Raw genomic sequence first — 12,398 nt, forward strand, 5'->3', positions numbered from 1 at the left:
TAATAAAACGTATAGAAAGTACATAAACATGTTGCATTTGTCTCGGAAGAGAACGATGGTGTGGCCTCTTAGTCAGAGGATGCTCTTCACCACTCTAAACCTCGCTCTGCCAACAAAAACAAGTGAAGCCAACTTTCTAAGAACAGAGAAGAACCAGTAAAAAAAAAAAAAAATCTGTAGTAAGCAGCTTTCTTGTATTCTGATTCAAATGACAAAAACAAGAATGAATTATGATCTGGTAAAAAAATGAAAAGGAAAAATCGGTTCAGGTTTTTTTTTTTTTTTTTTTCTTTACTCACCAGACAACACCAAAGGCTCCATATCCAATAGGTCTGTCCGGCTCAATATCCAGTTGCTGTTGTGGATGTTGTGAGTGCTGATGATGGTGCGCTTTAACTGCAGCAGCTGCTGCAGCTTGTACCTGAGCTGGGGCTGCTGCAGCTGGTCCAGGGGCCTGACCCGGTGCCGGTGATGGGAAATATGGCTGCTGCTGCCCTGGGTTTAACATTGCCGCGGCCGCGGCCGCAGCTGCCGCGGCCGCAGCTGCCGAAGAGGCATGCTGCTGTACGGGATGTACCGCGGCTGCAGAGCCGGGATGCAAGTGATGCTGAGGGTGGTGGTGGTGATGGAGGTGAGGAGGAGGGAGGTGAGGAAGGTGGTGGTGATGGTGGTGGTGGTGACCTGCTGCTGCTGCAGACGTACCGCCATTGTAAGCCGCCATCATTTTTGCGTTGGCTGTTGTGCCACAAAGAGACATTCAAAAAAATGCCCTTTGATTGGATAACAACTGGGTCAAGCTGTCATTTGGCCATAAAAATGAAATCTGCTACACTTTAAAAGAAGTTGGGTTTCATCATACACGGCCCACCTTTAAAAACATGGAGCTCAACTGGCCTTATCTCTTCGTGAAGCCAAACAATTTGGAGAATCTCTTCATGTGTGCGTGAGCCAGAGTGCACGAACCCTCTTCCCCCAAGAGTCCAGCTGTGGTTGGCTACTGAAACTCCATCCTCGGGCAACTGGGTTGGGTTTTGTTTGGGGTTTTTTCCTTCACTTTTTTTTGTTGTTTGTTTTGTTGTTTTTTTGTTTTGTTTTGTTTTAAATAAAAAAGAAATACAGTGATCAATCCCCCTTCCCTCCAGGAGGAGGATTTGGAGTCTCTCCCCTGGAACACCCTGAGAGGACTGGTAAGTCTACCCCTTCCATTCCCACATCCTCACCATTTATCTCCTCGGAACCTCCCTGAGCGCCCAGGCACCTCCTACATAGCTCCCTCCTTTCAGACACCTGCTCCCTCAAATATAGCAAAAAAAAACTCGGGAGTTTGCAACTTTTCCTTGAAGGCCTGAAACACACACAAGCACCCAGAAAAAGTGAAGAGGGACGGAAGGAGCGGGGGGAGGAGGGCGAGGATAAGGAGGGGGAGGGCAAGAGGGGATGAGGAGATAAAAATAGATGGAGGAAGAGAAAGGGACGGGGCAGAAACGAAAACAGCGGCGGAAGGAGAGGGAGAAGGGGCGAGGAAACAAAAAATGGGAGCGGGGAAAGTGACAAATGAATGACAGGGGAGAGCGCGGGGCCGGGGGATAAAGAGGGGCGGGGGGGGGGGGCGATGGGGGCGGCGAGGGACGGCGGCGGCGCCCCGGCCCCCGCCTGCGGCGGCGGCGCCCTGACAGCCTGACCCAGCGCCGGCGGCGGGCAGCGCCTCAGCGGGGGGGGCGCCGGCGGCTGCAGCCCCCCCTCCGGCGGGGCGGGGACGGGCCGGGGCCGGTGGGGGGAGGGGGTCTCCGCTGCGTGCGGAGGTGAGGGGAAGGGGGGGGGGAGGAGGGGGGGGGCGGCGGGCTCTCAGGCCCCCGCCGCGCAGCGCCGCTCCGCCCCCCGGCCGCCGCCGCCGCCTCGGCCGCCCGACCCGCCGCCGCCGCCGCCGCCGCCGCCACTCACCTCCTCACGGAGCCCCAGCGCGGAGCGCACAGCGGGCACGCGCACCCGGCCTGCCCTCCCCCCGCCGGGCCCCCCCCCCCCCGCCCCCATGCGGGGCGCGCGCCCGACGCCCGCCCGCAGCCAATCGGACCCGGCCCACCAGGCTCCGCGAGAGCCGCCCCCACCCAATCACCGAGCGGGACCCAGCGCCGCCGGCCCATAGGACTCGGCCGCTGCAGAGACTCCCGGGCTCAGTCCCGCCCCCTTGACCCCCGCCGCCCAATCACCGCGCGCCTCCGCGCCCAGAGCCAGCCAGACCCCGCGAGATTCCCTCACCTCATACAACCCTCACCTCGGGTGGCCCCGCCTCCTTCGCCCTTCCTGCCAATCACATGGTGTCGCTCCGGCCCACTGGCCAATCGGATCTCCCCCCACGCCGAATCACGCCCCCGAGGCCTGCTTTTGGCCCAATCGCAGCCGCCTATCCGAACCAATTAGCCAATGACGAGAAACGAAAGCCCGAAAAGGGGTTACTGGGCCAATGGTACTCGGAGGCGGGGCGGCGAGTGATGGACAGCTCTCCTCACGAGTGGGTAGCGGCGATGGGCGTCAGAGGAGCCCCCGTCCCTCAAATCGCAGCGCCGGGCGCGGGGTGACGGACCAGGAAGTCGCTGGTGCTCCCGTCTGCGGGTGGGCAGCTGGCCAATGGGAGGCGGGGAGCCGCCTGATGAGCGGCGGGAGGGGCCAATGGCGCTCCCGGGGCGGGGTGAGATGAGGACGCGGCGGGGCGCGGGGGTCACTGTGGGCGCTGAGGGAGGCGGCGGGAAGCGGAGCGGGGCCGAGGGCGGCCGGGCCGGTTCCCTCCTTCCCTCCCTGCGGCCGGCTGCTGGCGCGGCTCCCCCGGGGCGGCGGCGGGGCCTCAGGGCTGAGCCCGCGCTCCTCCCCGCCAGGCCCGGGCGAGGCAGGAGCGGCTGGGTTGCCTGAGGCCGGTGTTGACCTCGGCCCCGCTCTCCGGAGGAAGGTGACTGCTGACGCCGCCTCTCGCTGAAGCAGCCTGCCTCACCCGGCTGACGGCAGGGCGAGTGGCTTTAGAGCCGGGGGCTGGCCTCGAAATGTACGGGGGGGGGGTGTGTTTCGTTGGTGTTTTTTGGGGGGATGGCGTGATTTTTGAGGAGTTTTGTGTTTGGCTTTTTGTTTTTTTTTTTTTTTATCCTTTCCATTTGAAGACCAGAAGGTGAAGCTTGAAGGCTTCACCTTAAAGTCTTGCAAGAGCTTAAGACAAGGGGAAATGCCCAGTGCTGGCAGCGAGGGCCCGAGCCTTGGCTGTAGGCTCCAGAAGCAGGTGGGAAGCACGATGTCACAATTCAGAACGAGCTTCCCTCTTCCCTTAGATCAGGAGAAAAAAAAAAAAAAGTAATTGGTGGTTTTAAATCTTTTCAGCAGATAGCCGGTCGCAGGTGCTATAGCCACTTCCCGAAGTCTGTTTTTCTGAGGTGTACTGCAGCATGCTCCTTAACACACTCAGACGGTTTTTTATCAAATGTGAAGTATGTGTTAAACTGGGACCAAAATATTTTTTTGTGGTTGTTTTAGTTCGCTTATGCCAGTAACCTGCCTGCTTGGGGAATGCAGTGTGGTTGGTTACAGCATAAGTGCTCCCTAAAACACAGAGATTAATAAAAATCTGACAGTTTTAACACTTTCCATTTCTTGTCTGGATGTTAATCACATCTGATTAATAGTTTTACTTCAGAAAAACCTCTTCCTGGTTATCAGAGCTTTACCCACAATGGTAGTAGAGCTAAATTAACTGTGATAGTGATAAAGAGGTTCCTTCATACGATTAAATTGGGTGAGCAGTTCCAAAGGAAATAAATGACTGACAGTGAATTTGTACGTGCCCCCGTTAGGAGGGAGCTGACAGCCTTCTCTGCATCTGGTTCCTGTCTGAACAGAGCAAAAAAGACGAGCAGAACTACAACAGTGCAACTGCATTGCTGAAGTTTTACCAACAAATCCCTGATGATGCAGTATGAAGTACTGTGATCAGGTTTTTTTTCTGTATGTCTCTAATAAACAGAACATCACCGGATTTCTATACAGCTCGGAGGAGAGGAGCCTGTAAATGTGGGAGTTTGTTGCAATTCCTAAAACTTGAGTGCAAAATCTTTTTAAGAATGGGGTTTGGATGCTTTTTGTCTGTTCTCATAAACAGGACAAGTCTTGCAGGACTTAAGACAAATTTCCTTGTTAAAACGGTTTCTGTTGCATTTTGAAATGTTGTTAGCTAGTATTCCAGTCTGGAGTTGCAGTGGTTTTGCTATCATGTCACAGTTTCAAAAACAGACTTCACTTTTTTTTTTTTTTTTAAAAAGAGCAGATTTGCTTTATAGTCATTTTATAATATGTATTGGAAGAAGAGAGAGAATACTTATTTAAAACTTGTATTTCTGGCTGCCTGTTTGAAGTTTTTATTGAAGCTGATAACAAATTGCCACTGTGAGTAAGAATATGGCACTCACCAAGGATTCTTTGGGTATCTGCTTGCCCTCGCTCTGGAGTGGCACGGTGTGGTGTGGGGGACAGTGGAAGGAAGTATGTTGGGTGAGCCTGGGCGTAGGGAAGTGCTGTGAGGACTGGGAGGCTTTTAAAACTCTCCCACACATTCTCATTACAGTCTTCTTTTCTTTCTCTGTTATTGCTGAAATCTTTTCAAGTAGTAAAATCAAGCAATTGCCTAATAATCATTGTATGGAAACTTGGGTTCTAAATGTGTTTGCAGGTTGATGTCTCAGTGGCATTATTTAAGTCCAAATAGGGTGTCTTTTTTTTTTTTTTAGTTAAGTACATTACTGAGTTGGTTTCATCACGTGTCTTTAAACAGTTGATTTTCCATAGAACTCTATTTTTACTGGTGTATCTGCTGAAGTCAGTCATCTTCGACTGCATGTTGGAAACAAAAGGGAAGGAAGAAATTATTTATCATGTTCTTGCCGCTGGACTGTAGTTGAATTTATGGTCGTAAACAAAGTGCTCAGTGATATGGAAAAAGTCAACCATAAACTGAAAGTCTTGTAATGACTGCTCATTGAGGAGTGTTCACAGACATTAACCGAGGAGCCTCATCTCTGTGGGCTCCTTCTTGCTCACGGGTAGAGAGCTCTCGTGCATTGTGCTCCAGAGGAGTCTGCTGCAGGTGTGTCTGGGCATCACCTGAACATTTGTTTCCCTGGTGACTACATGGAGCCTTTAGAGAGAAGCTTCTGAACAGCAGTGTTTAATATTAATCAGGGTGGCTTTACTTATTTTTGCAGTGGATAGAGAATAATTCAGGCCTAGACCTCTGGTAGTATAGTTTAAAGCTCCCATCTCCCCTGGAACAGCTTGTGTCCCTGAGAACCTGTTCTTTCAAGTATTGTGCTCATGAAAAGATGGGAATTGGATCCACTCCTCATCAGTGTATAAAACATCTGTTTACACCTCCTCATGAGCAAACCAGTTGCCAATTAACCTGAGGGAAGTTCCAGCTGAAGCTCGTGCTGGGTTTTATCCTTTTTGCTTTAAGGAAGGATCAACACAATGGGGGTTGTACTCGGCATCTTTGCCGTAGCTGAGGATGATGCGTATGTGCAGCTTTCTGTTGCAAGTATCATGTGATGCATTACAATATCGTGAATGCTGCATGCATTTTTATGAAAAAGACTTCTAAAAAGCAATACCACAGGTAAGCTTTTAAAAAAGTTTTCTGTTGTTTCTTGGTGCCCTTTTTCTTTGATGATCCTCAAACACCAACAATCTCCAGGTTTGGATAGAGGTTATCTTCAGTAAATCTCAGTGAAAGCAGTAACTAGTTCCGTCAGCTCAGCCTTCAGTCTGCTCGTTTGTGTTGCCACCGAGTGACCTGGGCCAGCTCCCAGGGCCACTATTTGGTGAGCAGGGTTAGTTGCCTGAAGCAGAACTCTACATCCAGCATAAAGAGTTTCCCCCCCCCCCCAGACCTTTGTCTGAAGTTACTGACTTCCTACTGATGTGTCATACAGCCTTTTCTGTTAGCTTTAGTGAATCACATCCATGGTGACTTCATTTTTGGCTGTACGTGAGTAAATAAGTGTCTTGTCTCAGAAATACTCTAAAAGTGTCAGGAGACACTGTCACGTAAATGATTTTTCATCAGTGAGGGCAAAAGTGTACTGGGTTGGAGCCTGGGCATTGTCACCAGTTTTCTTGACAGCTCTTGACTGGGCTACTACGTGCTTTCCAGTTCCGGTGTAAGTAAAAGCTGGGACCCACTTTAGTTCGACTAAATGCTACAACCATATTATCCATCTTTTATTTGCTCTTTGAGGTCGAACCAGCTCTTTTCGGTGAGGTGAGAGACTGGTGAGATGGCAGCTGGAGGGGTAGGCTTATCTTACGCCTCCATATGGAGTTACGTCAGGTGTCGGTGCTGAGCGACCCACCCTGAGGAGTCTATCTCCCTTCTACGCCGGGTGTATAAACACTTTTAATTGATGTCCCTGGCCTGTGTCGTGCTGTGCTTAAGACTGTTCAGCTGCTTTTTAGGCACTTCATGCTATGAAAGTTAAGGATGACAATATGCTGCTGATTCATATGGAGGTATGTTTAAGGAAAAAACCTTTTAAAAGAATATTAAGGAAACATGAAACTTGCAGACAAAGTGCTTAACTTCTAATAGACTCTGTTTGCTCAGTACAGGCCTGTTACTTGAAAGTGTTGCCTGTTAGTTATATGAATCTCTCCGACCTAGAACAGGGCTGCAGAATGAATTAATTGTGTGCTATCATCAGTCAGTGCTTCCTTGTTATTTAATGCCTCTGTATAGGAAGCATAAGTCTGCTGAGGGGAGCTCGTTACAGAGCTGGCTCGTATAACTTTGAGCAAGAGTGTTTTGTGAGTGGTTCAATGAGCTTGAGCCGCTTGATGAGCGTGTTGGCAAAACCTAACCATAGTAATTTGAACTGGGCAGGTAGAGACACTGCTCTAGATCCTGCCAAAGCCCAGTTTGATTGCAACTAATTTGTCATCCCCAGTGATGCATGGAGATATGCGATTGGTGACTACTGCTGATGAAACATGACAGATCAATTCTAATCTCTTACTGGTGAAGACAGTTATTCATGGGGACATGCATCTGTCTCTTGGTATTTTATCACAGTAAGAGTGCTGTAAAGCAGTAGCCAGTCTGCTGTTTGAGTATCAGACGCTGAATGCTAGTACATCTAGATTTGTCAGACACTCTTTGTTAAACTCATGTAAAAACTGCATATCAAAGTAAATACCGTGCATTAGAAACACAGGGCACAGACTTGTCCCTTTTTCAAAATCTACTCTATCGGGTTTAGTCTTTTCTGACTCTTGAGAGATTTATTCTCCTCTTGGATTTGCTGCTGGCTTTGCAGGGCTGTAATCTTTTTGACAGCGTTCTGCATACGGGCAAGGGATGGAAGACAATTTATAATCAGACAGTTCTATTTCTCTGATGCTCCTCAGCAGTGTTTTAACCTCAAAATTCTCCACAAAAGATTGTATCATATGTTATGGTCCAGTTCTAGACATAGGCTTTGTGGGGTTTTTTGTTGTACCCCAAGAACTAGCTGTGGAAACAGGACTCTGAATATTAGAATAAGCTTTTGATTTCATGGCTGAGCATTGTGCATAAATGTCCTTCAGCAATTATGCGTGTAGAGGGGTTTGTGACCCTTTAATGCAGAAAAAGTAACATTAAGGGGAACAAAGCATAATAAAATGCTTGCGCAGATTTTCCTCTGATCCCCGAAAGGGGTAGTCTGAGCTGCCCTATTGATAATTTATCATGTGGGTGTTTGACAAGCCCACACATACCTTGATATACAACTCTGCAGATAGTCCTCAGTGTTCTGTAACACCATGGTAATATTTTATTCATAAATCCTAATGCTGAAGCCCTTAAGGTGTCATAAACGTGGTGCTAATGCCTGTGAATTTGAGGGGGCTTGGTTAGTCAGATAAATATCATGCTCTAAATAAACTGTGATCCTAACGTACAACAGAATAAACATTAATATATACAGAGTATCACAGGATTAAAATTCTCTTGGTGTATATTAGTCCTTTTCTCTGCGAAGAATAATTTTCCAGAGTTTTCATCTTCAAAACCTTTTATCTACGAAACTGGAGAAGAATAAATCTATTAAGATGCAGTGAGGAGCAAGGGGGGAGAATATTTTGTTGAACTTTGATTATTATAAAGGTTTGTGTCTTGAAGTTTGCAAGGATGGCAGCGTGCCCTTGTTGAAGAGGAGGGCAGGGTTCTGCTTGTCTTCTTGAAGGAGGGACAAATCCCTGTCCTGCTCTGGGCAAGGTGTTAACGAGAAGATGGGGGAGGAAATCGTGTACTCAGACCAAGTGGATGACCTGGCGTAAGCCCGTTAGCCCGCCAGAAAGGCATGTTGACCAAGGCGAGCCTCATCTTTGTCTTTAAAGCAGCAGTGTGGGAACTTGGCGGCTTCTTTGAAAAGCAATTAAAATGATGGAATGGTGCTTCAGTGGAGCTGCACGGATCTGACTGAGCGATGGGGTAGGGGACAACTGGTGTAAATGACAGATGGTGTCATCTACGAGACCGCGTGTCGCGGGCGCTGGAGGTCGGGCTCTGCAGGCACGTCGGTTGCCTCACCGGCTGTCAGCCCCACGCGTGGCTCTTGCAGGGCGGGTTTTGTGGTCGGCACCTGACAGCTTTGCCCCAAGTTTCAGAGGCTGTATGTACAAATGTGAAGATCATGATTAGCACCGGGGCTTGAATTCGTCCTAAAGACTATGGCCTCCGAGCGCTGAACTCCTACCCTGTCGTGCTTCCTAGCCCAAAGTGATTGCTTTTGCATTTTCTGGAGGAGTTACTGAATTATTTTCCCTCTGCAGAGTGTAAGTGTGAGCTTGCCTTTAAGTGGGAGTGCTCAGGTGCTTAAAGTTGGTTTATAATAATTTGCCATTTCAAGACTTCAGCCTGATTGTTTAGTTCTTTCTGTCTTATTTTCCTTCTTGCTGCTAAACACCAGTTGCAGGAGGTAGAGGGGAGGTCTTTATCCCCTGCGGCTTTTTGCAGAAAGTGACAGTTCTGCAGTTCTCTCTGTTCTACGTTTCTTTGCACCAGAAATGACCCTGCTGCTCTTTGTCACCAGTGTTTCCTTTTATCCCTCTCCTGGCAGCTGCTCTTGCTCCATTTTGATGTTGGAACAGCAAATGAACTCCCTCTGAAGCAAATGTCATGCCAGTAAAGATGTTGAAGCAGCAAGAAAATCATCTGTGTCTCTGAAGACTGAATTGGAGACCTTTGTGAATGAGATGTTCTTAAAATAGCTCCACAGCATGTTATCTTCCCTAGAAGGTGGAGAATTGAAAGCCCCACCACAAGCCACTTGTTTTTGTGTGAACAGGTTCCCTAAATAATGGTTTTTGGAGTGGGGAGCCAAGCAGATTGTTTACTTCTCCTCCCAATTAAAATAAGTACGATAACATCGAAGCAGCTTCTGATGTATCTTCTCAGTGTTCGGGGAGGGAGGAAGGAGACTGAGACACTTATATGTTGAGTTTTCTGGTTTGTAGATTCAATCAGAATAGGAAACGCTGGTGCTGTGGTGGTGTTTTTGGGAACACACCATCTTTCAGCCCCCTGCCTGCCTGCCCTGGCCGTCCCTCAGTTAGCTGGTTGTTCTGTCATTGATTCCAGCGACAGCAAATTGAACAAAGCAATTGAGCTGATCTGAATTGACTGCGTGTTTCTCCGATGGTATGCCTCTTGCGAGGAGTTTTGTTTGCAACATCATGGCTAACGCTCACGATTATTTCTTGTCCTGCATTCAGTTACACTGAAGCAGAGGCTTCCAACAGTTCTCTCTGCCAGACGAGCTGCGTTCTGACCCGGTGACGTCCTGGGTAGGAGTTTAAGCCTTTGGGTTGGGAAGTTCTTGCAAGTGATGATCTGTCTGTAAATGCCAGTTAGTTTTGTTTGCTCTAGTGTTATAATGCCAGCACAAAGTCCAGCCTGATTTTGATTGGTCCCCCCCCACCCCCTTGCCTGTTATTTCCAGTTTGGAGAGCTTTTTAGTGCTTTTCCATGTAACGACTAATTTTGTCTGGCATAATAGCTCATAAATCCTTCACCATGTCAGAGTTCCTCGAGTGTTGTAATAGACCATATGCATTTAGTATCAAAAAGGAACAACGTGTTACGGAAACACTTAAACAGTAATTTTTAAATTGTGATCTTTGCAGCAGCACCCCTACCCATTTCAGCACGGCAGTTTTGAGAATGCAACTTAAACAATTTTTCTCTGAGGTACAGAGTAGTGATTATTCCCTGTGGTCTTAATATTACTGTATTTCTTTGTCATACACAACTGCTCAGGATAGGAACAGCTACAGGACCAAGACATCTGGAAACTAGTAGGAAGCAACAAACTTGCGGCCTGGTTCTTGATGTTTCACTCCAGCACTGTGTTCGGAGTGTGGTCTTGGGAGACTGGGATAATGTAAAGCAAGTTAAACCTAAGTTTATGTGGAAGATTTGTTAGAATTAGTGCAACTCAAAGCCTGTGCTTTATTAGGTCGTCACAGACACGAAAGCCAAATTTCGTGTTGACTCCAGAATTACATCCATATATCTGATAGGAGACTTTGGTAATGTTTATTTGAACTGGACTGTGTGAGGCCAAATCCGCTTAGTTCATGTAGGTTGGCATGGCTTCTTTCCAATTTATTTAACTTTTGTCAGATCGTTCAGTGGGTGTTTGTACTAATGCTACCTGTCGGAGCCTGTTGTGTTTGTGTCAGAGCTGGTGAGCCACCTGCCCAAGTTATTAACTCACATTGATTATTTTTACCATAGGTTATGTACCTTTTGATGCTTTGGGCTCATACCCGTTGCAAGAAAGTATTTAATAGGTAGAGATGTTAAGTTACATTTAATATTATGCTATTAAAATATCTGTTCATCAGAATTTCAAATAACTAATCTGAGATAATCAACAACAAATTTAAAGCCAAAAACTTTTTACTGATTTTTTTTCCATAGTATAGTTAATGAAAGAACAAAACCCATTTCTCCAGGCAAAAAACATGTGTGATTTTAATCTGTGTGTGACAGTACATTTATATATTTTCCAAGAGTTGTGTCATCATTTGCTGCTTGTTTAAACATGTCACATGTTTAGTGACCTTGTTCTTCTCTGTCATCCAGTGTTTCTGGGGTGAAAACTAGCTAAAAATAATACCAAGCCAGAAGTTGAGTGGAGTTGCTCTAAATTGCCCTCGCTGAGGATCTGGGCAACCATGGGCTCTGTGGGCAGCAGAGATTCTCAGGTAGTGTAATGTGAAATGTTTTGTATGGGCAAACCCCTCGAGGAACCTGTGGGGGTGTGAGAACAAAACCTGTGTGGTTCTGGCCCTGTGCAGTCTGTCGTACTTCGGACACATTCTCTGGACTCCTGCTGCTCCTGGGTGCTTTTGAGTCACTCTTTTGGCCGCATACCTCTGATGTTCGTGGATTACTTAATTTGCACAGTGTGATCATGTGGACAGTTAGTTGTTTATGATGGTCTTAATTATGGTGAGCGTAATGTGAGGTACAGAGGTACAGATCAGGGAGGTTATCTGTCAGGACAAATCTCCGACAGTAATCACAAAATGTATACCTCTCAGTTTTATGTTGGGTAAGCACATTTGCTTAATTCAGCATCGAGTTTCCATGTCATGCCATTAACTTGCTGTCTTGATTCAAACCTACTAGCTAAGAAAGGGTTAGGAAATAAGTCATTTACATGTAACCTGGGAATTCCTGGTTTAGGTGACTGGACGGTCTGTTTCTTCGGTTAGACAGACAACAATCATTATGCTGTACATGGAGAATTTTGTTGGTTTAAGAGCTCTTGCTGATATTTTTCCACCTGAATGATCAGCTAGCTCTGGGTGTTTGATTTCCCCATGGCCTCGGGAGAGCCCCTGTCAACTCAGTCTTAGCAGCAGAACATAGTAGCGGGTAGATCAGGAGCTATTTTGGCTATAACGTCTGTTGTCTTTTCTCAGAATATATTGCAGTGCTCTCTGAAGTCCAAGAAACTTTAACTTGTTCTACCCAAATCATGCAGGCAGGGCAGTGCTCCATGTGAGGTACGTTTGGGGAGTTTGGTAGTTATGCTGTTGCTTCACATAATCCTTTACTAGAAATCGGAAGTCTTTGAAGAAAATAAATCCTGCGTTATGTGCGCTTGGGAGCAAAAAATGCATGTCTTGTGTGTGATGTACACAGTCAGTGGTGTTGTTTTGTTCATCAAAGAATGGTTGCAGTGAATGGAGTACCTGTCTTGCTTCTGGAATTGAGCAATTTGTGTAGGAGCGGGCAGTAAAGTTGATCAGGAAAAGTCTGATACAACATTTTGCCAGAAACATGAAGAGAATCTTCTATGGGCCTGTGAATATCTGAA

At 47.2% G+C, this 12,398-nt stretch overlaps 2 protein-coding genes across 16 annotated transcripts in view; one reads left to right on the plus strand and one right to left on the minus strand.

Moving 5' to 3' along the window:
- NLK (nemo like kinase) overlaps nt 1–1,898 on the minus strand; it is a 65,925-nt gene extending 64,027 nt beyond the window's left edge. For both annotated transcript variants that reach the window (XM_074922644.1, XM_074922645.1), the window contains exon 1: nt 300–1,898. In XM_074922644.1, the coding sequence (XP_074778745.1) occupies nt 300–757 (458 nt within the window). In that variant the 5' untranslated portion in view covers nt 758–1,898. The remainder of the gene's footprint in view (nt 1–299) is intronic.
- A 649-nt stretch (nt 1,899–2,547) lies between these two features.
- LYRM9 (LYR motif containing 9) overlaps nt 2,548–12,398 on the plus strand; it is a 49,258-nt gene continuing 39,407 nt past the window's right edge. For 10 of the 14 annotated variants that reach the window (XR_012634866.1, XM_074923050.1, XM_074923052.1 and 7 more), the window contains exon 1: nt 2,737–2,941. The gene's annotated coding sequence lies outside the window, so the exon portion shown is untranslated. Of the gene's footprint in view, nt 2,611–2,648; nt 2,687–2,736; nt 3,035–6,441; nt 6,538–12,398 lie in introns of those variants that run through there. The other 4 variants (XM_074923051.1, XM_074923049.1, XM_074923047.1 and 1 more) reach the window with 4 other exon arrangements.

The sequence above is a fragment of the Athene noctua genome, chromosome 19, assembly GCF_965140245.1.
Source record: "Athene noctua chromosome 19, bAthNoc1.hap1.1, whole genome shotgun sequence".
In the NCBI taxonomy this organism is placed as follows: domain Eukaryota; kingdom Metazoa; phylum Chordata; class Aves; order Strigiformes; family Strigidae; genus Athene; species Athene noctua.